At 34.3% G+C, this 27,911-nt stretch overlaps 1 protein-coding gene and 1 long non-coding RNA gene across 3 annotated transcripts; both read left to right on the top strand.

Moving 5' to 3' along the window:
* Positions 1 to 1,645: 1,645 nt before the first annotated feature.
* Positions 1,646 to 16,989, top strand: LOC114257356 (uncharacterized). Of its 2 annotated transcripts, XM_028197111.2 has the most exons (15): positions 1,646 to 2,000; positions 2,374 to 2,776; positions 2,892 to 3,069; positions 3,153 to 3,292; positions 5,211 to 6,165; positions 6,372 to 6,472; positions 6,726 to 6,870; positions 6,951 to 7,019; positions 7,109 to 7,154; positions 8,722 to 9,170; positions 9,481 to 9,560; positions 12,503 to 12,638; positions 14,223 to 14,406; positions 16,190 to 16,272; positions 16,394 to 16,989. In XM_028197111.2, exons 1-15 carry the CDS (start codon positions 1,901 to 1,903, stop codon positions 16,514 to 16,516), a joined length of 3,192 nt encoding a protein of 1,063 aa, XP_028052912.2. In that variant the 5' UTR covers positions 1,646 to 1,900; the 3' UTR covers positions 16,517 to 16,989. The 2 variants fall into 2 exon arrangements, 1 of the variants encoding a protein (XP_028052912.2); XR_014364321.1 differs by lacking the exon at positions 9,481 to 9,560.
* A 1,600-nt stretch (positions 16,990 to 18,589) lies between these two features.
* LOC114257358 (uncharacterized) lies at positions 18,590 to 25,113 on the top strand. Its single transcript, XR_003627594.2, has 2 exons — positions 18,590 to 18,650; positions 24,847 to 25,113. It is a non-coding gene; the product is annotated as an uncharacterized LOC114257358 (long non-coding RNA).
* Positions 25,114 to 27,911: the final 2,798 nt, after the last annotated feature.

The following is a 27,911-nucleotide window of genomic DNA, read 5'->3' as shown; positions in this document are numbered from 1 at the left end:
GGAAAACATATGAATGTAGGATTACAAATTACAACTATATTTATTTTTTTTTCCAATCTTACACTCTATCAATGTTTTTTTACAATCTTTACTGTATCAAAATTTCCTCATAAATGTGGTTTTGAAAAAAAATTATAAATAAATAAATAAAAGCAAAATAAAAATACAAAATACAGAGGTCATGCTTGTTTTTTTTTTAATTTTTTATAAAAAATATAAACTAATTTGATAAAATAAATATCAAAAATCATTTTTTAACTTTTAAAATTTATTTTTAGCCTTCTAAAATATAAAACTATATAAAAATAATAAGAATTTTAATTTTTAATCAAGGATAAAAATTTTTTTATTTTATTTTATTTCCCAACTCAGAATATATAATCCTACCTTTATCCCATTACTAATAATTTAATAAATTTATTAAATTAATTATCAATTAAGTTAATAATTCTAAAATAAAATTTTAAAATAAATATAAAATTATTAAATTAAGGAGTTAATAATTTCAACCTCATATTCTCGCCGTGTCATTCAAACATGCTTAAAAACATTAGCTTCGTTTGGTAGGCAATTCAAATTATAGTTTTACCCATTGATTTGAGTGTGTTGTTTGTTTTGATCTTTCAAATCATAATTCTACACCCATTTCTCAAAACTTATTTCAAAACATAATCATTACTTTTCAAAACTCATAACCAAACACATAATTCAAAACTCAATTCTAATCAATATTTTAATTTTTTAAATATTTTAAATAATTATTATTTAAATATGTTACGATTTTTTTAATTTTTTGAATATTTTTAAATATTTTAATTTCAAAATATTACGATTTTAATTTTTTAAATTTTAAAATATTTTATAAAAATAAATTCAAACTCTATTTTATAAAAATATTTTTAAATATTTTAATTTTTTTTTATGTATTTGGTTACGATTTGAGTGTAGAGTTGTGAAAGTAGTATGGAGTTTCGAATTACGTGTTTGGTTATGAGTTTTTAAAATAATTTCTTAATTGAGTTTTATTTTATGTGTTTGGTTACGATTTGAGTGTAGAGTTGTTTTTAAATTTAAAATATTAACATTTTAAATTATTTAAATTTTTTGAATATTTAAATTATTTAAATTTTTACGATTTAAATTTTTTGAATATTTATTTTAATTTTCTATTTCTTAAATTTTTTAGATTATTTAAATATTTATGATTTCAATTTTTTGAATATTTATTTTGAAAAAAAATTATTCCTTTGTACTATTTTCAATTAAAAAATTGATTAATGAATAAATTTTTTTAATTGAATTTTAAAAAGAGTTTGGTTATGAGTGTTGATCAAAATTTTTAATAGTCTAAAAGTAATATATTTTGTTACGAGTTATAACAATTTGAATTAAGTTTTGAAAACTCTTTTCAAAACTCATAACCAAACAATTTTTTTACTTCACATGTCAAATCAAACTTTCAAAATTCAATTCTACACCCAATTTAAAAACTATAACTAAATAAATTTTCTACACTCAAATCATAATTCTACAACTCACAAACTCTAAATACAATTCATACTCACAAATCATATTTACAAAACCCTCCCAAACGCAACCATTGAATTCCCTTTATTTTGGATTCCCTTTATTTTGGGACCGAGGCAGTCCTTTACGTACAACTTGCGTTAAGAAAGAATAAGAACGACGATTCCACCTATCTTTCCCCACAAAAAGAGTCAGTCAGCTAAAGCAATCACACAGTCCCACCGATTTAAAAAAACCCTAGCTTATTGTTAGGATAATCCGATCGGATTATGTATTTGGGTTGAAAAGGTTCGTGACCTTGGATTTGATTTTTGGGATCAATCGTGTTGTTTGCTTCAATTTTCAGAATTGAAGGGTTCTGAGTTGAGAGACGATGAAGGCTGCCGAGACCTTGCAAGATCTGATCGAAGAAGCTAAGCTTCGTACGGTATATTGGGCACTATTTATCTTCGCCGTAGCTTACTTCTTAACACGTAAGTACTTCAATTTCCTCTACTTGTTTTTAGAATTTGAGCATTGTTTCTTTGGTGTTTGGAATACGAAACAGTTGAATGTGATGTGAAGCGATGCCAATTTAATCTCAATTAGGGTTTGTGATTTTTTTAATTTGTTTAATTGGTCCTGGGTTAGTTTTTTTGAAATTTCGTTAAGGTTGTTTAGTTAGATAAAAATAAAAAAAAATTACAAATTTCTAATTGTTTTGCTTGTACTATTACGCCAAAATGTAGATGAGAGGATACTGTGGTGGTTGTCATGAACAGTGTTCTAAATTGTGGGTGAATTTTTGTTTTCTGCTGGCTCTGTGTCTCAACTAGATATTTCTAAACTTTTGTTGGTTCGTTGCAGACACGAGTAAATCAATGTTGATGAATATTCCCATATCAATACTATTTGTTTCTGCATTACGGATTTTATTTAATGAGGTGGAGTTCCGTTGGAAGGTGCGGAAGGTTCGTCAGCAGACATATTTATCACATTTAGAAAAGAAGCAGTTGTCCGTGAACGATTCTCGGCTTTCAACATTGCCACCACCGCCAAAATGGAAGAGAAAAGTTGACTCTCCTATTGTAGAGGCCGCGATGGAGGAGTTTGTTAATAAACTTTTGCAGGATTTTGTTACAGATTTGTGGTATTCGGATATTACACCTGACAAGGAGGCCCCTCAGCTCATCCGTGCGATAATTATGGATGTTCTTGGTGAAATATCTGGAAGGGTTAAAGAGATAAACTTAATTGACTTGTTGGCAAGGTATTTTTCCAAGAAAGTTGGCATATTTTCTTTGGGGGACTTTGAGAAGTGTCCATAAGATTGTGCGATGTTATGTAGTTGAATAATAGAAGCATTTGTTTGTTATATGCATCAGGGATGTAGTGGACTTAGTAGGGGATCATCTAGACCTTTTCAGAAGAAACCAAGCTGCTATTGGTGTGGACGTCATGGGAACATTGTCGTCAGAAGAAAGAGATGAGCGTTTGAAACACCATCTTATGGCTTCAAAGGAGCTTCACCCTGCATTGATATCTCCCGAGTGTGAGTACAAGGTGTGAGTGGAGTGTTCTGAAGAAATTTTTTTACTTACTGATTTTACTGTTAGCATGCCATCTGATGTTTTTACTTGTTGCAGGTTCTTCAACGTTTTATGGGTGCGGTATTAGCTGTAGTGCTAAGACCAAGAGAAGCCCAATGTCCCCTGGTTCGATGCATCGCCCGAGAGCTTGTAACTTGCTTGGTAATGCAACCTATTATGGATTTTGCTAGCCCTGGGTGAGCTCCTTTAAGCCTCATTTGTTTTCATCGAGTTTATTGTTGCCAATCATTTGCACATGTGTATTCCTTTGAATGTTTTATACTATACAAGGTCTATGACATAAGAACATTAGTACGAAAACAAAAAGTTGTATAGTTTTTAAAAAATCTTGTGCCTTCTCATTGTTTCTGCTTTGAATATCTCATGTTTGCATAGGATACATAGGCCGCTCCCCTGTCTTGGTGCCTTTCAAATTTATTTATTTATTTATTATTATTTTTAATGAAAATAAAATTCCCCTCTTAAGTTTTTCTGATGTACAAACATTCACTAGTCTGATATAATAAAAATTGTTGACTAACTCGTGTGTAATTTATGTTTATGAACAAAATAGAAATATTAAGGAAAGGATATTGAGTGGTGAGTGCTTTATCCTCAGCAACTAACTCACTTTGTTCATTTTTTTTCCTGCTGGTAAATTATCAATATGAAAGAAATTGAGTCTTATTTGTTTATATAAATTTTACTTTTTTGGTCCATTGAACATATAGTTATGCAAGTCATTAAAATCTAGGTCTAAAAATTGACCTGTTGTGACAAAAAAGGAGGAAGGTACTGTTTATGAGAAAGACTGTAAAAATAGCAAAATTTTACAGCGGCGAGCTATTACGTACATAATCACTTTGGGAAGACACAGCCCTTTGGCCCAAGGATAATGCTATTGCTCATTTATTAAATGGGGAATCTGGTCAATGACCTTGCAAAGAAAAAGAAACGAGTGAGTCAAGTGAGTGAAACTGTGATGCCCTTTGAAGACACTGCCAATTTACATGACCACATTCCACTGATTATTTTTGTTATGAAGTTGGAAGAGACTAAGAGTCATGTCCTTTGCTTTGTCGAGTCCACAAAGAAGAGAGCTTATATCCTCTCTTGAAGAAGCGAGAAACAACATGCATTCAGAATTTTACATAATTTATGAATTTCAAGTTGCTCATGATGACTTAAAGGAAACGTCAAATAATATCTGGTAGAGGGATATCCAAGAAAGAACAAATATCATTGTTGTTCGGATAGAAATATCAACACCTTTTCAAGCACAATGACCAGAAAAAGTGGGACAATTTGAATTCAGTGGAGATGAAAGCTCAAAAGTAGATAGTTGAGGAACTTTAGTTCTTAATTACATAGGGGACTTGTAAATGTCATGAAAAAATGTGTTGTCCCCCCTTTATTGTCAAACTTACCAAATAACCAAGTAGTAGACAAAAAAAGATTTATGCTTATGTCTGTAAAATAAATTGTGACCCTTTCAAATATTTGACCATATGCTTTTACTTCCTAGCAAACCTTATGCCAAATATATTCTTGTGTGTCACCATTTTCAGTCTGTAATGGCATTTTGTAACATTTCATATAATATTTGAAACAGGGGCTACTTCTACAGCTGAAAGGGCTTCATAAACTGCCCTCTTGGCTCCACCTCTTAAATGCATTCTTGTTGTGTGTTCCTGTTATGTCTATAATGGCATTTGGTAACATTCCTTGTTTTTGAAATAGGGCTTCCATTTCCACAGCTGAAGATGCTGCATCAACTTCCCCTCTTTTTCACATGTGGGTCCTATATGCATAGAAAAGGACTCGTGTGGATGAGGGGCTGGGGGTGGTGCCTTTTTGGTTGTAATTATTCTCACCCCAGTCAGTAAAGTACTCTTTCTTTTAGAGAGCTTCTGGATAAGTTTTTTATATACTGTGTACATGAACGGTTTATTTCGCATATTTAATCATCCTATGTGAAGTTATATTGCCAAATATGCTACAACCAGTGTTTTTAGTCTATATAACAGCTTAATTGTTTGAAAAGTATATTAATTATTAGCTCTTCCGTACATTTGAATTTTAACCATTTTGACTAAACAATAATTTTTTTTCCAGGTACATTAATGAGTTGATTGAATATGTTTTCCTTGCTATTAAGGATGATGGAAGTAAAGAGGCAGGTGAAGACCAGTCACCTAATTTAGTGAGTCATAACAGTGATTGTAAAGAGGCAGGTGAAGACCAGTCACCTAATGTAGTGAGTCATAACAGTGATCATGCTGTTGCCGCAGATGTTGCACCAGTTGAGTTTACTTCAAGGAAGAATGCATCTTCCTACAATCAAGTGACTGATTCGATGGTGTCAAGAACTGACAATCATAAAGAGATTTCCCCAGATGCTTTAGAAAATTTGAATTCTAATCTATTTGGTGAGGAACATTCGCGGCCTGCTGACTGGGCACGAATACTGGAGGTAGCAACCCAGAGAAGAACTGAGACTCTAATGCCTGAAAATCTTGATAACATGTGGACCATAGGAAGAAATTATAAAAAGAAAATTCAGAAGATTGCTGCTGGAGGACTTCAGGCTCCCATGACAAAGGGTTCGGGAATATACAATGCTGAACATACAAAAAGTTCGGGAAAGCAAATGTCAACTCATAGGCCTGTAATTTCTTCTGCAGTAGAAGATAAAGTGCCGGTGCAGTTACCACCAAAATTACATACAGAGACTCGACTAAGTAATAGGAACAACAATGTGATCGATTTATCTCGTGGCATAAACAAGGAACAATCTATTGGAAAAGCACCACTTTTTGGTGAACTTAAGGATACTGCTTATCTTACTGCTAGTGGGAATAAAGGTGGGCTTAAAAGATCAAATAGCACTTCTGCCCTAAAAGTTCAACCTAATATGGAAAAAACATTCACAAGTGAGGGTGGTGGGCCCATTATTTCAGAGTTCTATAGCCCAGATTTTTGCAGGCATACTGAATTGCATACTGCTAAGAGTGTTTCAGATATCGTGTTCCGCAGTGAAGGAATCCTCACTCCCAAGCTTAGGTGCCGGGTAAACTTCCCCTTACCCATTTTCATTCGTGAAAAGTGCATAAATTTTACCCATTGCTATAAAGTAAACCCATGTAAAGACAGGATTTAAAGAGCAATTTTGTTTCTGTGTTTAATTTGTGGTTGTTAAACTCGCCTTGAATTTAAGTTTATATTTTGCTGTTTGTGTCTCATCACCAGCTTCTGATGCTTACCTAACGTCTACAGGTTGTAGGAGCATACTTTGAGAAACTTGGGTCAAAATCATTTGCAGTTTACTCAATTGCAGTTACAGATGCAGATAGAAACACTTGGTTTGTGAAGAGAAGGTCTTGTTCTTATCTTTATATTTAATGGTTATCCAGGCTCATGTTTCTTCATTGGCTCCAGTGCTAATTAAAGTTGCTTTAATCCTTCATTTCATTAAGAAAGTTTCTGAAGCTTTTAGCTCAGCTTGCTCAATCCCTATCTTGGATGTTTTGTAGTTGATCTTTTCATTTTTATTTATTTATACGTCATCCTCATTTTTTTCTCCTTCCTTGCCTTTTTTTTTCTTTGTGTGTGTGGATATTTTGTCAGCAGATACAGTAATTTTGAAAGATTACATCGTCACCTTAAGGACATTCCTAATTACACATTACATTTGCCTCCCAAAAGGATATTCTCGTCAAGCACAGAGGATGCTTTTGTTCTTCAGCGCTGCATTCAGCTTGACAAATATCTGCAAGTATAATTCATCCATCATCTGCAAATCACATATAGATGTTCCTTTCCATCATGTCATTTTGATTTTGCTGTATTTCCCAGGATCTCTTGTCAATAGCTAATGTTGCTGAACAACATGAGGTGTGGGACTTTTTGAGTGTTTCCTCAAAGGTTTGCACTTCGTTGGAATATTGTTTTATCATCAAATACAATTGTCTCTTGTTATGATTAAGTCTAATAATTGTGTCTTGTTGATGAAGAATTACTCTTTCGGAAGATCGTCTTCAGTAATGAGAACCCTGGCTGGTATGTCGCTTTTCTTTGTGGTTGAATTATCATCCTAGCTTCTTACATTGTTTGGATCCTATTTATCTGTATGTGGTGTTATGAGAAAAATAAATTAATATAAAGTTTTGTAAGGGGATCACTGGTTTTGTAGTTAAAACTGTGCCTACTGACTTTGAGATTGTGGGTTCAAACACCAAGGCATCCACTTTGTGCAAATAATGCCAAATGTTAGATATATACCCCATCTACTCCACCCCGATCTCCATTTATTGAAGTCTAAACGGGGTGTACTTTTTCTTAAAATATATTTTTGAAGGCCTGTATTTGTTCATTATGACATTGCATTTAGGTGGTAGGCACATTGATCGCCTACCTTTAAGTCACAAAATTGAAATTGGGCTAGAATTGAAGAATCATTGGCAAGTTTTACCCAGTTGCTTTTTGTCAGAATATAAGTTGTGATATGTGAGTGGATGTATGACTGCAGGATCACTGGGTGTCTAAATTAAAATGTTTGTCAGATGACTTTACTCAGAATTCTTTTGAAGTAAGCATGTGTTGAATCAGATGAACCTAAACATAAATGCTGAAAATGTAATGTCTATGGATCTTTTAATTTGTTTGTCATACTTACCAATATATATATATATATATTTCTTGTTTATCATAGGCTGTATTTCAAAGTTAAAAGTCGGTAAGCTATAACTGGCTGACATTTTGGTGAATGTTACACTTCAGCTTGCTCAGTTCAAGAGAATCATCATCATTCATCATCTTCTTCTTCTTCATTGTTGTCGCCTTCATCTTCTTGTTTTGGAAAATGTCTGTTCACTTGGACATTTTGTATGTTATTACTGGCTTAAGTGGGTTTGAAAATTCTTTTGCGACTGCATTTTTTATCTGTTGATATGTGCATTAATTTGGATAATTCTTACTGCATTCTGCATGTGGTTGTGAATTTCTTTGTGGTTCTTACTTCGAAATGGCATGTTGCATATATACCTTTTTTTTCGTGTTTCTGTGTATGTTGATTGGGCACAAGGCTTAGTTTGGTTTGGTTTGGGTTTCTTTTTGTGTGTTATTCTGGATTGAAGATGTTTACTTCTACTGCGTTGTTCTTGATGAATTACATCTTGGTTTGCTAGTTGGGAGTTCCCTTACACACTGGCATAATTCCTCACTGCCAAAATTTTCCAAACACTATTTTAATGACGAGCTTCATTTTTATGAACTCTGTTTATCAGGAAATATAGGCTTCTTTATAATCTGTTCATGACGCTAAAGTGTTTTTTTAATAGAGCTATACGCACCAATTAGTGTACTAACGGATGATATAGCATAGTTTTATTGGCTTTGAGGCTTTGTAATTTGTATAATGGGTGGGGTCCATAGTTTTGAAGTTGCAATGCTATAACATGTATTGGTACACTAATTGGTATAGTAATTGGTGTATGTAGCACCATTATTTTTTTTTTAGTAGGTCCTTGTCTGGCTGATTTCTTTCTTATTTTTATTTTTTCTAAATTTTTTTTCGACAATGGCATTTATTTATTTATTTATCCATTCTTTTGTTGAAATCAAACAGTGAATGTGGATGATGCTATGGACGATATCATGCGCCAGTTCAAAGGGGTTTCAGGTGGCTTAATGCGGAAAGTTGTTGGTTCATCTTCCCTTCCTTATGAAGAAGGCTCTTTATCCTGGAATGCTGATGAGATTAGTAACCATCTCTCCTGGCAAAATACCACAGAATCAGCAAAAAGCCTTTCTGATAATGAGGACGGTGATAAAGATGGAACTCGTGGCCATGAGGAAATGGGATCTAGTGTGCAAGCTAGTGGGTGGCATTCAGACAATGAATTGAACTCAAAGGGTTTCCCACCTAGGGTTGTTAAACACTGTGAAAGGTTTAGAAGCTTAGATTCTGAGAAGAAACATGGTTCAGAGGCAGAATCTCTATCAGTCAGCCTGGGTGGATATCCTGCGATAGGCTTCCCAATAACCTCTGACAATCCGGTTGGAATGCCACTGGAGGTACCAAGCAATCAGCACACTACATATTGTTTCATTTTTCACTCTCACCCTTCACCATAAAGATCCTTAGATTATTTCTGAAGCTATCTCTCAGATGATGTTTGCAATTTTTAGTTTGCTTAATATTTTGAATTTCTTCCTGCATATATGCCATTCTGCTTATTAGTTGTGTCTTGATTGTGCTCTTCATTTACAATGAAATAGTAATCAACTTGTTTTACAAGTGCGTTGTTTTGTTTGCTTACTCATTTTTTGGATGCCTTTATTTTGGTTTTGCCTAAACTTCTGTTTGGCGATTATTTCATTGCAGTGGACACCACCTAAATTAAGCGTACCTGTGTTGAATTTAGTTGATAAGATATTTCAGCTTAAGAGAAGAGGCTGGCTAAGGTGAACCATATTTTACATGATTACTCGTATGATTCCTTTATAGTTTGAAATTTATACATTGCTTGGGAATAGAGACAATGCATTGTTGGACCATTTCAAACCTGGTATTTGATGCTCTTTTTTATTTCGTTAGAAGAGAATTTGTTCCTGTATATTTTCATTTTGATTTAATTCCATTTCAGAACATGCTTGTCCAATCCATGCCTTCCAATCTTAATTGTGGATTGTTAAAGCTTTTAAAAATATTAGTGATTGTGAGTATGTTTTTACTTTTTTGGGTAGATAACATATTTGACGACTTCACATGGACGGTTAAAGCAAGGTTAGATCAAAGAGTTTATATTGGAACTTGGAAATTAGCTAACTAGTTCTCTTAGTGAGAGAGAAGTGTGCAGATGGAATATATATAGGGAGGGAGGGGATTACTTGACTAGCTCTATCATCTTGACTTCAGTAGTTTGCAGCTTCTGATGAATGCTTTTGTTTTCAGTTCTAACCTTTCTTTACTTGCCAGTTGCCACTTATATACCCAACATCTTTGTTTCAGCTACATTAATCTAAAAGATTTTGATTGTGAAGAATTATTCCTGCATCAGTAAAGCTAAAAGTTTCATGTGTAACTCTTTTTTACTTTGCCAGTTCAACGTGGTTCATAGGTGATTATTTTCACTACGGTGATGTCTTTGCTCCAAATAGGTAGGTGTCACGTTGGGCAGGATTTGAGAAAAACTACATTGTGATTATTGTGTGTAGGAGAAATTGGGGTTAAACTACGACAAACCATGTAGTGGGATGAATGGATACTAGGTTGGATGACTGCTGAGGCAATCTGTTTTTCTCAGGGGGGAGGGAGGGAGGGAGGGAGGGAGGGAGGGGGGTAGGGGGGGGGGGAGGTGGATAGAGAGAGGCACACCTCTCTAGGGTTTTGGTGGAGAAGAATCAGAAGGGTGTCCTCTATTTAGAAGAGGATCAAGCCATGCAGGTGATTGGTGGCATGACTCTCTTATGTTGGTATGATTGGTGGCATCCTTATCCTCAACCTAAGAAGCACAGACATGCCAACACATAAATTTTAAAAAAATGCTGGCATGACATGTGAAAAACAAGCACAGAATATATTTTATATATTTGTTGTATAAATATTTCATTCCAAGATGATAAAAAAAATACAACATAATACTAATTCCTAAAATTTGGTGGAGGGTTAATATATATAAATCTATATTAATTGGTGTGTCTTTAAGGTAGCGTTTGGTAGAGTTTTGTAAATGTGATTTGAGAGTATGAGTTGTATTTTGAGTTTGCGTGTTGTGGAATTATGATTTGAGTGTAGAAAATTTGTTTGGTAAAGAGTTTTGAAAATAGTTTTGGAAAAGAGGTTTGATTTGAGTGGGGAATTATTGATGTGACATTTGATATGTGATACAAAAATTTACAACTCATAACTAAATATACAATTCAAAATTATTTTAAAGCACATAAAAAATTTAAAAATTTTCAGAAAATATTTGTCCCGATTATGTAAATCAATTGCAAAAAAAAAAAAAAAAAAAAAAAATCTGGAAATCAGCCGGACATCCGGGTGGTCTACCGGGTGGACATCCGGGTGGTCTACCGGGTGGTCTTCCTTTGGACAGAAAACACGCCTGTGTGCACAGAGTTCTCTGCAGAGAGTGTAGAAAATTGATTTGAAAACGTAACCAAACATCATGCTCCAAAACACACGTAGAAAATTGATTTGAGAATACAAACAAACAGAGCCTAAGATTATTTTGTTCAAACCTTTGTGTTTCATGTGTGTTCGACACATGTCAGGAAGTGTGTAATAAGTTTTGGTGTCAAACACATGTCAGACACAAACATGCACCTTGTTGGAATTGTCCGTGCTTATTAGACCTCATAGCTGAAATTTTGGAGATGTTCTTGGAGAAGGAGATAGGATCCTCTATTTATAAGTGGGTTTGGCCATGCAGGCTATTGGTAGCGTAACCCTCTCTTAGGTATGGAGAATGAGTGCCATCCTCTAATCGGGTTTGAGACCCCATAAGCGTGTGCGGAGCAATCTCAACTATAGTGCAGATGTACATAGTTGAGGTAACAACCTACCTGTTCTTGAAGAATATGGATGTTTTGATCTCTCTCTCTCACTCGCTCTCTCTGTGGGTGGGCTGGGTTTTCTGTCACCTTGAGCCAACTAGCCATATGACCCCCAATATGTGAACTACTAGTTTTTCTTTTCTCTTCTTCTTCTCCCTTTTGTCTTGAAGTTAAAACTGCTTACTACCTCTATTTTTCCCTCCCAATATGTGAATTTTCATCTAGCATTTTAAGGTTTCTCCTCGCCATCCTCAATAGTTTTTTTAACCTGATTATCTTGGTTTGTTTTCTTATATTTGCTCCATTTCTAGAGTCAGTGATAATCCATAGATGGTGAAGTGCTTGAAGCTAAGGACTCCTAATAGCTCTACCTTTTCTCTTTCATTTCTTTTTGGAATGATTCACTTTCATTTATTCTTGAAGTTAACCCAGAGGATGCGACAATTGGCAACGACTCATGCTTCAAAAGTGGAGTTCCCGAGTTTTAAACTTATTAGCTTGCGGTGGCACTGCCACTCTAGCAGGGTGTTGTCAGTGTGTTTTCTTTTCTTTTGCTTAATGATCTAAAGTCAGATGTCCAGGTTTCCTAGCTGGCTTCGTTACTTTCATGATTGTTATATTTGTTCTGGCCTATTAGGGAAAGTAAATGTTGTTCCTTGTTTTGTGTGTGAACAATCACCCATAGCTTAGATTCTCACCCTTTTTATCCCTTATGACTGGAGAAAAGTGGGTTGATTGACCTTTGTGGTAGATTATTAGATTATATGACATGTGATCATGCTGTAATTTGTTTGATCACCATTTAGCCTCAAAGAAGTGATTTTTTTTCTTTTTTGTCATTGCAGAAGACAAGTGTTCTGGATATCAAAGCAAATATTACAGTTAATGATGGAAGATGCTATTGATGACTGGCTCCTAAGACAAATTCAGTTGCTCCGGAGAGATGAAGTTATTGCTCAGGGTGTTCGGTGGATCCAAGATGTAAGGACGGATCCATATTTTAATCATCTTCATTTTTCTGAAATGGCTTGCTTGTCAACACAATATCTGCTTTACGGTGTTGCAAGATTAAGAGCATTATAATCCAAGCTTTACATGAATATAGCAATATGCAAGGTCATTGATTCATATCCAATATTAGGTAGAACCACTTGAATACCCTCCTTTTGCCAGCATGAGAACAAGCACGGACTGGCAGAAGGGAGTTCACTGAATGACCAAAGCATCAGTTGCTGGCACTTGTGGATGTAAATTAAGGATTAAATTTTTATTTTTCTCCAAACCAATAAAAGAGAAATAATAATAATAATAATAATAATAGTCCTTTGTTTTCAATTGTTGAATCAAACTTGGGTGTGTGTGTTTCTTTTGGATTCATATTTCCTCCCAAGCATTTCTGTCACTAGGAGTGTAGTTTGGCAATGCCAAGTTCAGTTCAAGTTGAGCCTCACTTGTGGTCAGCTGGAACCTATGAAGCATGGGTACATCAACAAATACACTATTTTGCATGGTACTTTTGCATACAGACCGGATACACGAAACACGTACACAAATTTCTTCTTCTTAATTTTGTACCCTAAAAGTACCTAGTGTGTACCCAAGTCGTACCTCAGCCAAAATATTTTCTTCTCTGCAGAGTTGAAGTTAGTTTCACTGGACTTATTTTTATTCTTAGTCTGATTTTAAAATTAAGCTTTTTTGTTTGTAAATTATTTAATATAATGACATTTAATTTTGCTTTATTCCATACTTTCTACATTAAATATAAGTTGTATTTAACTATTTTTTGCATTACTCAAAATTAAAAATAAATTTTTTTTTTACAAATGTATTAAGTCGTACCTACACCCTATTTTTTTTTAGATGTTACCATATTGACATACCCATACCCATTCCCGTGCTTCATAGGTTGGAACCCAATTGCCGCTCAAAAGTCTTAGCTGTCTTTATTGATTGTACTTGGGAATGAGTTTTGGCTTGTTTAGAGTCGATTAACCCATCCCATAGTGAGATTTCTTCACTGTTTTTTTTCTTTTTTTTTGGGTACATAAATTAATATGAGCTTTATCCGGTTCTAACAATGGTTGAAACCTTAGGAGTTTTTATACAATACTATAGCTTCTTTCCACAGTTAAATTATATGAACTTTTAAGTTGTACTGATACATGTTTGTCTGGTTGTACAAGGTAGGCAGGACTCAGCCCATTTTCCAGGGCAGTTAAGGATAAAATTGGCTAGTTTGCATGCTATGCATGATTAGGACATTAGCACAAGTTTTTACGTTTGATGCTGACATGAGGTTGCAGGTCAATGACTTCAAAATGAAATGAACTCAACATGCTTGAAATATTGCCTGGACTGCTACATTCTGTTGTACATAAAGATCTATAACTAACGGATGATGTTAAATGTATACGTATCCAAATCCTATAAATGAAATAATTTTCAATGATCTGTTACGCTAGAAACTTTATTGCAGTTTTTTTAGGAAAAAGAAATACAAGAATGGGCAAAGAATGAATGGAAAATGTTTTTGTTTCTTCTAATAATGAATTTCTTTGTCAGGTTCTGTGGCCTGATGGCACATTCTTTACGAGATTAAATACTCAAAGCCAAATGAATGATTGTCAACCTAATCAGACATCTTTTCAAACTACAAGCCGTCACACTAAAGCTTCTAAACCAGGGTCTTTTGAGGAACGGCTTGAGGCTGCTCGTAGAGCTAGTGATGTCAAGAAAATTATCTTGAGTAAGTAATTGCTATTTCTTACTCTTCCTCAATTTTATTTTTTATTGTTTTTTGGGTCTGGTACATCTTTGATAATTTGACTCTCTTGAAGAGTCTTTATTTTCATTTTAAGTTTACTTAAAAATTTTTACCAAACATTTCTAGGCTTGTGATAATGATTCCTAATAGTTTATATGATGATTTTCTTTTGGGATGGTTTCTGTATTTGATAAATAATGATAATTTATTTATTTTTTATTGACAACAAAGAAATTTCTAGGTAATGATTAATGTTTACCTATTTATTTTTATATCAATATATGATAAAGAGCGCCCTATGTTATATTCAGAAAACTTGGGTCTTTTACTTCATTGTGGGCGTAATTTATCTTTGCCTCCAATAAAGTTTTTCTACTATTAGTTTTGCAAAAACCTGAGTACTGGCGGAGTGAAAAAATATAATATAAAATATAATACAAAAATGTTGGGCTGTTTTGATACCAAGCATATGGTTAATTTGGGTGTTGTGGATGTCCTATGCAATAGAATCAGTATAATACATTTGGAAAGGGATTCGAAAAGAGTAGTGTATTTTTGCCAGTTCTGGAATCTTCTTCTCTCTTTTTTCTATATTATGTATCTATCATGAATATTTAAGTACATGTTCATACATCTGTTCAACATTGGTTTGAGTTATATGTCATGAATATTTAAATACATATGCGGACATTTTGTTTGACATTTGTTTGAGTTATATATGACAAATTGACAATGGCCTTGGCAAATAACCTCTTCTCTTTTGCTGTAGGAGTGTGCTGGTGTTGCTGTTACACTAAATAGGATGTTTCAATTCTTTTTTTCCTTACATGGGCAGTATTACACTACCTTAATAATTAAGGGATTTTATGTGTTGAACTTTTTAGCAAAAGTTTGGTGCATATCTCTTTTATAAAGTTATAGGAGAGAAATTCCTGTAAAGGTGACAAATAAGAATGTGTGGTTTTTCTCAAGCCATAAGGAGCAGATTAGCATATTAGTTGTAAGCATTCCTGGCAGGCTCTTCTATGAGACGTTTCCGAGACTTTAGCAGAAGATTTTCTGTAAATATGTGATGCTCCATTTGTTTCGGGGGGAAGAAACATTTTCTAGCATTTGTTACAATGGAAATTGAAAGTCAACAGTGAACATTTTCTGTGGTCAACAGAAAAGAAGTTTATTTAGGCGGAAAACATTTTTCTGGGCTAAAGTCTGAGCAATGCAACTATTCTACCACCGCTGTCACCATCACCACCACCACCTCCACCACCTCCACCTCCACCTCCACCTCCACCAGCTTGCCACCACCATGACCACCATCCCACCTCCACCGCCACTAATACAACCACTATGACATTAGTTTCAAGGTTATAACCAAATATAGGAAAACATTTTTTGGGAAAGCTTTTGATGGAAATTTTTTTCGGCCTAAACAAATGGGGGGTGGGGATCAAATGCTTTTTTCTTTTATCGGTGGTCTTTTTTTGGTAATCAAGTGTCCGATTAAAACCCCAACTAATCTCAAGATCCATGCAAAGTGCTCCCTCCATGCAGGTCGAGCATATCTTGGGCATGGCCCCTAAGGATTGATAGCACTCAATGGGACTTGAACCTTAGACCTATTGCTTCATGAGGCACCAAGGGCCGAGTGACTGTCCACGAGTTGACTCCTTAGGGTTTGGTGGCCATGTTTTCTTAGATTCTTGTGAAAATTGTATACATTGGTCCTGAATAGCAATATAAGATAACTGCTGTTTTCTTTTGTCAGATGGAGCTCCATCTACTCTAGTCAGCTTGATCGGGCAGAAGCAGTATAGGCGCAGCGCAAAAGATATATACTATTTCCTTCAGGTAAAAAAAAAAAAAAGCAGTCTCTAATCCTTTTGCCAGAAGTGCAGAGGTGCTGTGATTTCTTTTCATTATTTGAATGATCTTTTTAACCAAGTAGTTTCTGGTTTACTGTAAATTGCAGTCTACAATCTGTTTAAAGCAGCTTGCCTATGGAACACTTGAACTGGTCCTCATATCTGTTTTTCCTGAGCTACGGGATGTTGTGCTGGATGTTCATGAGAAGACGGGTACTCAACCTGTATAGTAAGTTAAAAGTTTCATTTTCGTCACACTTTTCATCATTCCATTTGAGAGGATAGTTAGTTTCCCAACAACTGTGAGGTTCCAAATGAGGAATTCTTTGAAGATTGGGCTTTGGTGGCTTTGCCGTGAGATTCTTCGCCCCCCCCCCCCCCCCCCCCCTCCCCCGTGGCGGGGGGACAAAAGAGGAAATGGAATTTTGATAAATGCACAGAAATCAATTATGGGATGTGGGAAATAGATCTTGTACTGGCTGTACAGAAACGTACTTTTAGAATTTGTATAGAAGTCCTCTTGAGTGAAACTATTGTAATTAATTGATTAAACACACCGGTCATGGAGATTTTTTTGTTTTGCACGGTTGCAGACTTGAGAATCATGACCAGTAGTGGTCTCTATTCATTCATCACGTTAGCAATTTTTTGAAATTTTTTAAAATTTTATTTGAAGTGGAAGCATTATGACTTTTTATCTTTAGGAACTTGCATTTTGTATGAACTAAGCTTATCATGTTGCAGTTCTGCTTCTTTTCATCATGTACCATTGTAACTATTTTTTTTTTTTTTTTTTGGTAGTACCCTTTTCATCTTAGGCGAGATTATTGGTAATCTTAAGCCCATACTAACAATATAATGTACTGTATATTATATTTTGTTTTTTACCATTTTATATTACTCGGTACATTGTGATATATTATTTTCCTTCACAATTTCCCTGGGGATTATTTCCATACAAGAAATTAAATCATTAATAATAATAAAAAAATGGTGGGAAAAAATGTGTACAATGTATTGAGAAGTTGTAAAACAATGGAAATAATTTTTTGATGACAAACAGTCTGGTAAGAGTAAATATTGGATGTAATGATAATATTATGTGTCATATCACAGTCTAATGGGTAAGCTCATTGGGTATTTTCTTTAATAATTTTGTTACAATCAAACTCATTTACACTTACAATTTCTTTAATAATTTTGTTACAATCAAACTCATTTACACTTCCAATAAACACTAGAGAGAAGTGTGTGGACTTCAAACACTGTCACTCTTGGTGTGTTTTTAAAAGTATAAATGAGTTATCTTTCCTCATTCTTTAAATGAAAAATGATTAAAAATCTCTAAAGAGCCTCTACAATGGTAGTATTTAATTTTGATATATTGCACACTTAATAATATAGAGTTCAATCCTCTTATCATATTATTATAAGTAAATTTATATGTCTAAAATATAATTGTAGATCAATCACACAAATAATGGGGAGTAATGTTAGAGATTTTAGAAGTTTTATCAAAATTTTTATTAAATGTCTTACATGAATGTAGGTGAGACATTTTAAGTAAAAAATATATTATGTGGTCTCATACTCAAGTGAGACATTTGGTAAAAAAATATATTATGTGGTCTCATACGAGACATTTGGTAAAAAATATATTTAAACTTTTACACTGTATTTGGTTAGAGGATTTAGGGAGGGAAATGAAAAAAATATGTGAAATTAGATAAAATATAAATATATTTTATTCATATTTTATCTTCTTCTTCTTCATCTACTACTTTTTTTTTTTTTTTTTTTTTTTTTGTCTAAATCCTTCTCACTCAAACTAAACGGTCTTTAGCATTATTGAACAATGGGTCACAGATCTGTTCACAAAAGTTTATGTGGGCAGCCACATTTAATTACTATTGGAAATTAAAAAAAAAAAAAAGGAAGGTAAAAACAAAAATAATAATGATAGAGACTATTAATTTTGGAGCTCTAAAAAGATTACTAATGACATGACACTCAATAAAAAAAAAAGAATAATGCTTGGGACTCTCTTTTGGGGGTCACCCCCTCACCCCCCTTTGTCACGTGACAGTGGGTGATTGGAGGAGCAGGAAAAAAAAAAAAAGAAAAAGAAAATGTAACCAATGAGAGAGAGAGGGGGTCAAAGGGGGTGGGAGAAAAAGGGGGATGAATCATTGTTGAAAAAAAAAAATTCCAAAATCAAAATACCAAATCATCCCTAATGGGGCCACTGCCACATCATTACTGAAAGTACTAATTACTCACTCATTTTCCAAACAAAAAAAGGGAGCATTTCAAAGACCCTTTCGGCATGACTTTGAAGACCTCTCGTATGTCGCCGCCAAATAGGTACTGCATATTTGTCATTGTTGGAAAAATTGAGTTTTTTTTTGCAGTTTGCTCCACTTTTTCTCATGTTTGCATGTCTGTCAATTTCAATAATATGATTGCATGTTCTGATAATGGTTTCTCCCCCCCCCCCCCCCCCCCCCCCCCCCCCCCCTCTCTCTCACTCTCTCTCTACATGTTTTGATGATGTCTTCTTCAAAGACTAAAATGTTGGTTTAACAAAGGGTATTTAATTTAGGAATTTCAGTATTTTCAATTTAGGGATTGTAAAAGTTAGGAATTTTCAATTTAGGGTCGTTTTTAAAATTTTATTTATGAAATTCTTTAATTTGTAGAATCGTTTAAATAAAGAGCAAGGGAGGACTTCAGTAAAGGGTACGGGGTGATTGGGGAATTTGGGTTGATTGCTTGTTCTAATGGGGGTTGAAATGGATGACTCTTGTTTCTATGATTTCACTCTGCAAGTGGTGATTTTTGTATTGATTTAATAAGAATGTTAAAGACAAAAAAATAAAAACAAGAAGGCTGCTGCCATATTGTTCTTAAGAATTAAACACTCTTGGTTTAACTATCTTTTCATTGATAAACCAAACCATCAAATGGGGTCGGCTGTATGAATTCTTCTTTTTCACTCGACTCTATCCAATGCCATTTTATTAATCAAATTAAAGAGATTCATATTTCTATTTACTGCATTAGTCTACGTCAATCTAGGTCTACCTCTTCTCCTAACATTACCATCTACTGTAACTGTATCGTATCTTTTCACTATTGGTTTTGTTGGTCTCCGTTGTATATGATTAAACTATTTCAATCTATTCTCTCTCAACTTATTTTCTATCGGTACTACTCCTACTCATTCTCGAATATACTCATTCTTAACTTTGTCTTTTCTAGTCTTGCCACACATTAACTTTAGCATGCTTATCTCAGCAATCTTCTCTATATGTTGTTTCTTAGTTACCCAACATTCCGTCTCATACAACATTGCTAGTCTAATAGCCGTTCTATAGAACTTCCCTTTTAATCTAATAAGTACTCGTTTATCGCACAGTACGCCAGACGCACTCCTCAACTTAAGCCACACCGCCTTAATTATGTGGCCCACATCATCCGCTCCAATCTCCCTAGGTGTTGTGATAATCGATCCTAAATAATGAAAATGTTTACTCTTAGGTAGTTTTTGGCTTTTAATCTTCACTTCTCCTCTACTTTCATTATAACTGTTACTAAAATTATACTCTATATACTCTGTCTTAGTTCTGCTTATCCTAAATCCTTTAAATTCAAGTGTTTTTCTTCGAATCTCCAACTGAGCATTAACTCCTCTAGTCTCATCCACTAACACGATATCATCTGCAAAAAACATAAACCATGGCACATCATCCTGAATATCGCATGTCAACTCATCCATAACTAAAGCAAAAAGATAAGGACTTAAGGTTGATCCTTGGTGTAACCCTACCGAAATTGAAAATTCATTCGTCTCTCCAGCAGGCGATCTAATAGTGGTTACTACACCTTCATACATATCCCTAATCACATCAATGTAATCTTTTGTCACCCATTTTTTCTCTATCACCCACCATATTATATCTCGATGTACTCTATCATATACTTTCTTAAGATCGATAAAACCATATGAATGTCTCTTTTCTTTTCTTTATACTTTTTTATTACTCTCCTCAAAAGATATATAGTTTCCATTGTTGACCTATTAGGCATAAATCCAAATTGGTTCTTTGACACTTCTATTATATCTTGTAATAGATGTTCCATCATTCATCCCACACTTTCATCGTGTGACATATTAACTTGATTCCCCTATAGTTGTTACAATTATTAACATCTCCTTTATTCTTATATATTGATACTAAACTACTCTTCCTCCACTTCTTTGGCATTTTCCTAGTCAATAAAATCTTGCTAAATAACCTAGTCAACCAAACAACTCCCTTCTTACCTAAGCATTTTCATGGTTCAATAGGTATATCATCGGGTCTTAAAACCTTATTCAATTTCATCTTCTTAAGTGCAAACTTTACTTCAAAGTCCAAAATCCTATGATAGAACCTAGAGTCCTGATTTTCTTTATTACTGTCTACTTCCTCCCCTTTTGACTTACCTCTATGTTTCTGATTTAACAGCTTCTCAAAATAGTTTTTCTACCTCTCCTTAATCTCTTCATCTTTCGCCAACACCTTAGAGTCCTCACCCTTGAAGCACTTAATCTGATTAAAATCTCTTGTTTTCCTCTCTCTTATCCTAGCAAGTTTGTATATCATTTTTTCTCCCTCCTTTCTAGTCTAGTGTATAGGTCATCATAGGCTTTCAACTTAGTCTCCCTCACTACTTTTTTAACCTCCTTATTGGCCAATCTGTAGCGCTTAAGGTTTTCCTCAGTTCTATCATTTTGCCACTTTTTATAGCTCTCTTTTTTCATCTTTATTATCGCTTGGACCTCCTCCCTCCACCACCAAGTTTCCCTAAAGTTGGATTCCTTTACTTTCGACTCTTCAAGAACTTCCTTTGAGATTCTCCTCATACAATTGGCCATCGAGTTCCACATAGTATTAGCATCATCTTCTAAGTCTCAAGTACCTTCTTTATCCATTCTATTCTTAAATGTGTCTAGTTTATCCCTTTTCAGGTCCTACCATCTAGTTTTGCAATGCCCACTATCTTTCTGGGTTTGGTATTGCCCTTTGCAGCATAAATCTAGTACCAAAACCATATGCTGAGACATCAAGCTCTCCAAGAATCACCTTACAGTCGCTACATTTTAGATGAACCTCTTTTCTTACTAGAAAGTAATCTATTTGGCTCCTAATTGACCCACTCTTGAAGGTTATCAAATGCTCCTCTCTTCTTATACATAGTATTAGTCACCACTAGGTCAGAAGAGGGAGGAGCATACCCACCATGCACCCTCTCATATCCTAGTTTATCTACTCCTACATAGCCATTGAAATCACCACCTACAAGTCTCATCCATTTGGTCTCAAAAAACTCTCTTAGTCTAATCATCTAATCTTACTTGGGGGGCATATGCACTAATAACGTTCACTATATTCTCTTCAATAACTAGTTTAACTAATATAATCCTATCACCTTTCCTAATGACTGCAACTCTATTTTCTACAATACTATTGGCAATTATTATTCATACCCCATTCTTGTGTTTATCCTTGCCACTATAATGCAGCTTAAAACAGGTATCCTCTATTTTTCGAGCTTTCTCACCTATCTACTTAGTTTCTTGTACGCAAGCTATACGAACTCGTCTCCTAATCATGACATCTACCAATTCTATAGTCTTACCAGTTAAAGTTCTCATATTCCATGTGGCTATTCTAAACCTATAATCTTGGACTAGTTTCTTTAGCCGCGCTCATCTAGAAAAATGCAGAAACCTTTACTCATTTTTCACCGCACCCAGGCGTCGATGCGGCGCCCCTTGCCCACTTTTTGAAACACCCGGAGGCAGGCGTAACGCATCACTTAAGGGGAACGACCTAGTATTTAATCGATTCAGAGTATTAGGCTTCATGTCATAAAGGATCTGAACGGTTTTTTTATGTGTTGGCTGTCGGCTACCTAACACACAACCCTCCTCCTTTACCCGGACTTGGGACCGGCAGAGTTGTTAAGCAACCCCGCAGAGTTCTTTATCTTCTTATTGGTGATTACTTCATTTTCTTTGCAGAATTAATCATCATCATCATCATTATCAAGTAACATGGGTTGTAGTAGGGAGGTGGAGATGATGCTGAGAATTATGAAATGAGATTTGTGAGCAGAAAATTGCTTACGCAGTGTCAGAGAAGCAAGGATGTTACTATGTTATTGTCCGAAAAGGCAAGCAAGAGGAAATTGTATTTTGTTTGTGAGAATGAAAAATACAATCTAAAACGCCTTCAATTCTCATAGAAGAGCACAATAGTTAGAGGTTGATCAACTGTAACACCAAAAATTTGGAAAATTAAGACTTGATGTTGAAGATGGAGCATAAATTTTCTTTCTCAAAGATGTTGGTTGACAGATTCTCTAATTTGTATTGTAGTGACTATATTGAATATGACAGTAAAATCAATGGTTGTAACATCTGTATTTGATATTGTTGATTACTAATTGGATTACCAACATTTGTATTAGCCATGGCTTTTTTGTAATGACTATATGATGTTGATTAGTAATTACTATCTGTTGTTTATTATCCAATAAAATAAAATAAAAATGAACATTGTGTGGCATTAGAGCAGTCATAAAAAATGACGTAATTTTTACCAGACTTGTCAAAGGCCATGCCTCAAACATATTTGTTATGCTACTCTTTACCAAGTTACCAAACTGACAACAAAAAGACCGTGACAACAAGAAACTAACAAATAAAATGACTACTCCAACACAATCAGGTCCAAAAAGTACAATAACAGTGCATTACATAAGACTACTTCAACACAACCAGTTACGACCAAAATCAAAGAAAGGAGAATTCCAGTCCACAACATAGCTACCGAAATTGTAGGAAACAGTGACAAACAGATTCTTCATCCAGTGACTAGCAGGAAATAGAGTTGGTCATGATTCTGCAGAAAGAAAAAATAACAAAAAAATATTACATGCCATTTTATATAGTAAAAAGGTAAAAACTTTTATTCACTTCTACCTTTATGTAATTGTTGGATCTTCATCTTGTTCAGTCAACATCTTTGTGAAACTTGGTTGGGTTGATTGAGGTGGATGATGATGTTCCTAATAAAATATAAAAAAGAAAAAAAAGAAATAAGCTTCTAGCCACACCGTCTCAATAATATCTGGAATGGGTGTATTGCATACTCTCCTTGTAACCATATTTGGCTGCCCAAAATGTGGATTCACCCTTATGATGCTTGGATGGCCTATCATGTTTGGCTTATCCGAACTTTACTGTGGCTTATTTTTACATTTTTGCTCCATCTTTTTAAGACGTACTTGTTAGGCACACAATGAACCTCCTTCATGAAGACGACAATGATATGTTGACACAATATTCCCCTAAACTAATTGACAATTACAAGTAGCTTCACTTGTGTCCTTAACAAAATGAACAATGAAAGTTGCACACCGGAGGTTTGATCCAAATGATACATCTTTGCCGATTTCATACACTGAAAAGTTATCGCCTTCCTTACATGAACAAAACATAACAATAAATCTTTACTAAAAACTCTTTTTGGAACCCTTTGAATTTTGCAATTGTGTAAGCTTTCTAAAATTGTTTCTCCATCTCATATTGACTAAAACAAGGGATGTAAGAATTGAAACAACAGAATTCTTCAATATTTTCATTTTCAATTTTTTGGCCAAAGCATTCTCGTGTTGCTCAACAAATTGCTTCAAAGTGGTATTTGAGTTGATATACCCATCAAAGAATGAGGAGATTAGCATGATGTTTTGACATTGTTGAGAATGAGGAGATTAGCATGATATTTTGACATTGTTGAGAATTCGGGGAATTAAATGTTTAGTTATCATGTTTATTTCCATTGATTTTGTGAAAAACCGAGATATATACAATTGTTTAATATCTCTTGAGAATTACATATTGAGTAGAGATATTGATTTTGAATAACCGGTTATGGGTTATTGTTGTTGCGTTGTGGGAATTGTTGAGAGATTGGAGGATTTAAAATGCCATTACATTGCATTAACATCTCATCTCATGTCTCATGTTTACAAATCGTTACCACATTGACATAATGCCTTTTTTCTTTGGAAATTTATTTATTTATTGGAAACAAATATTGTTTTGAGTTAAGGGGGTAAATACATCGGTAAGTCCGGTTAGGTAGTTGGTTATAAGTTGAGTTGGCTCAAGGTCCATGGTCAAAGTCCAAAAACAAGTGGAGTAGGTCCAATTTCCTTCTGGTTAAGAGCTAGTAAAGTGGTTTTGGTAGTGCTTGAGAGTTTATTTGCAGACACCAACCTAAGAATTACCAATGTCATATTTACCGCCCCTTGTTTATATTTTGGATAATTGAATTGAGTATGTTTTCTAGCAATTGCATAGCATAAAAGTGTCAAATGAGAAAATCTATATTTTTGGCATGACATAACATATGCATCTACCGCATGTGACTGTTATACTGTATGCACTTCATTAAGATTTCTTTACTGGTTTTTATGCTCATTCCTTAATGAAAACCATTTTTAGGTAAAGATGTTGTGATCCCGCCGAAGTAAGGGCGTGGAGGAACTGTTTTGGAGCACGGGGCATGTTCCTTTTGTTGCCTTATTTTGACAAGCCAAGGGCTATACATTTGTGGGTTTGATAACTATTATATGTAAGCAGGCATAAGCCTTGGAATTTGTAGCCTGTGGGGCATTATTTTGCGCTTAGCTTACTTATTTACACTACATGCTAAAGACTCATGTTCCAGGAAGTGTTGAATGTATAATTGCATGTGGAGTGTTTTATAAATCTCTTGGGTATATTATGAATACAAGCAATGAGATTAATGATTATATTGATGATATAAATCATATATCTTATTCGCATGTGATAGATGTAGTAAATTGGAATTCAGATCATATTGATGAGTATTCTGAGGTTATTGAATGTTAATAATTTGGGCTATTACAGTCAATACCCATCGATGCCTCTCATCAAACAACCCATGCAACCATTCATTGTTTTCAAGTCGATACTTCTCAATGAATATACCCCAATTTTCTTCAAATTCTTCTTTTGTTAATGAATCATTGTAGACGCCTCATTTTGACTGGCCCTAAGACTTGGGCGCTTTCTGTTAATTACCTGATGATGACAATTAGAATGTGATTCTCACAGAATCCTCAAAAGAGAGGTGAAATTTGAGCTTTAATCCCAACCTTCACACATTTTTGGCTAAACTATTTTAGACCCTAAAACCCTCTTTTCAAATATTTTTTCAAGTATTTCTACGATGTTTCGAGGCTCCCATTTCAATTAAAATATTACATTTTTTAGTAAACCGAGTAAGGACAAAGTGGAAATAAATAGAAGGGAGGTAAACTCTTTGAAAAATATTTAAAAACATATTCTTTATAGGTTTATAGGTGAAGTAAATAGATGGGGATGAAAGAAAACTAGTTTAGGAAAAGGATAATCATCAAATCGTTAAGAAGAAAATGAATAGCTTTCACTAAATTAGGCATATCTCTTTGAACACTTGGAATTTAAATGTGAGGCTACCGCCAGTAGAAAGTAAACTTTTGGGGCTTCAATTTAGATGTAAGAATCATCTAATACCGAGGCCGGATAAGGGAGATATGGCTATTTGAAGTTGGGCTTAAGAGCAGATTTTGTTGACCCGACCCGAAACAACATCAAACTTGTTTTTTTTTTTTTTTTTTTTTGGTTTTGGTTCGGTTGGGATACATCATTGACCCATTTTTTGATATATTCATCACCAAATGCATATACACTTAGCCTCCATAATCTAGTGCTTGATCCATTAGAGATAAGGCTCCACTTTAGTCTCCCATTAGCTTCGTTAGTGCTCCATTAGCTCCATTATCTCCATTTTGTCTTTCACCTTGTCTTCCACCATTTCTCCACTTGCTTAGCCTACATGTATACATCAGATTGTTGAGAGGAGCAAGAGAATATAGAAATGAGAGAACATTTGAGCTAGAGAAAAGAATGAAAAACGAGAAAAAGTTGAGTTTTTGAGCTAAAACACTCATATCTTCCATATGCACCCCATACCTTCCATACAAACTAGAATTCCATATTTTTTACAACCAAAACTCCTCCAAAAATTCAGAAATACTTGAATTTCAATAGTTTTGATCAAGAGAAAGAGTGGGTGATGGTAAAAGTGAACAAAAATAAGAGAGACAATCACTTTTCACCACATACACCTCCAAGCCATCATTCTAGCAAGAATTCCAAGCTTTCAAATTGAGGATTGAGAACATAATTTATATACTTGAGGGTGATCAAAAGGAAGTTTGGAAATCATGAAGTTCATCATTTCTTGAAAAGGTGAATTTTCAATTTATTTCATTTTCTTGCATTTCTTACGTATTTTGCTCTTTTGCTTTGATTTGTTGTTATATTATATATTGTTGTAATATAATGGAAAGTGTTGAGTTGAGAGTCTCATATATATTATTTTTAGTTTTGTTTTAAGTATGAGAAAGAGACCTTCCATGCTAATTGATTTAATCTCTTCGGAGGTTTATTACTAGGGCATTACATATCTCTTATGCCAAGAACAAACTTCTTGTTTGACGCTCTCTTTAGTAGTGGATGTAATTATCACTTTTGGACAAAATGATTAAAGAATGGAAAGGTAATAAAAAAGGGCTAATAAAATTAGACTAAAAGAGGCACAAGATAATAAAATTGAGTTAGGTTCAATCGGATGTCATATTGAACCCATTGCATTTCTTACTTATTTTACTCTTTTGCTTTGATTTCTTGTTATATTATATATTGTTGTAATCTAATTAAAAGTGGTGAGTTGAGACTTCCATATATATTGTTTTTAGTTCTATTTTTATTGTGGAAATCTAAGAAAACAGAGTTTGGCCGAGCCTATCGAGCTACCCAGCCCGTTAGTTGGCCGGGTAGCCACCTAAAAGTACACCATTGCGCCTGCAACCTTCATGACCATGCCCGCAATCTCTAGGCAAAACCGGGTAACTTTTCGACGTTGAGAAGATCAACCTCCGATGGTCTTTGAGGCGCTTGAAGCTGCTATTTTCTTATGTTTATTTTATTTTGAGTGTTTGTGAGGATTTTTATATTGTGTTCTAATATTTATTCATTTCCCTTGGATTTGTAATATTTAAAATGTTGTAATAATTTCTCGCCCGCTTCTTTCTATCCCATTCCTTTACTTGCTTTCTTTATTTGTAAATATGCATCATATTTTATTTTTCATTATATCCATATTTACATCCATGTTTCATACATCTTGATTCGGCTAAGTTTGCATTTGTGGATTTAATCAATTCCTATGTGATTATGTGCGCTACCTCATGTTTTTGAGATGATTCACATATCATATTTTAGAAGCCAAATCTTTAGTTGCATCTCATGAGTGAATTGCATCAGGATTTTGTATAGAAGATCATGCATGTTTTACTAACTTTGTTTTGTAACTGTTTGCGAGACGTCGGTAAATATGTAAGTTTTTATGCTTTAGCATCCCGCTTGTGTGTGTGTTTTTTATTATGTTTAAGCATCCTACCATGTGGCTACTTGTTTACTTGATACAATTATATGAA

The sequence above is a fragment of the Camellia sinensis genome, chromosome 3 (genome assembly GCF_055761805.1).
Source record: "Camellia sinensis isolate YWXY chromosome 3, ASM5576180v1, whole genome shotgun sequence".
Classification (NCBI taxonomy): domain Eukaryota; kingdom Viridiplantae; phylum Streptophyta; class Magnoliopsida; order Ericales; family Theaceae; genus Camellia; species Camellia sinensis.
The sequence above is the reverse complement of the archived record's forward strand: the minus strand, read 5'-3'. Positions and strand labels throughout refer to the sequence as shown.

Coding starts and splice junctions, on each gene's coding strand:
- LOC114257356 (XM_028197111.2), top strand. CDS start 1,901: ATGAAGGCTGCCGAGACCTTGCAAGATCTGATCGAAGAAGCTAAGCTT. Junction 3,293..5,210: donor ATGGATTTTGCTAGCCCTGG/GTGAGCTCCTTT, acceptor TTTTTTTTCCAG/GTACATTAATGAGTTGATTG. Junction 12,639..14,222: donor GTGTTCGGTGGATCCAAGAT/GTAAGGACGGAT, acceptor TTTCTTTGTCAG/GTTCTGTGGCCTGATGGCAC.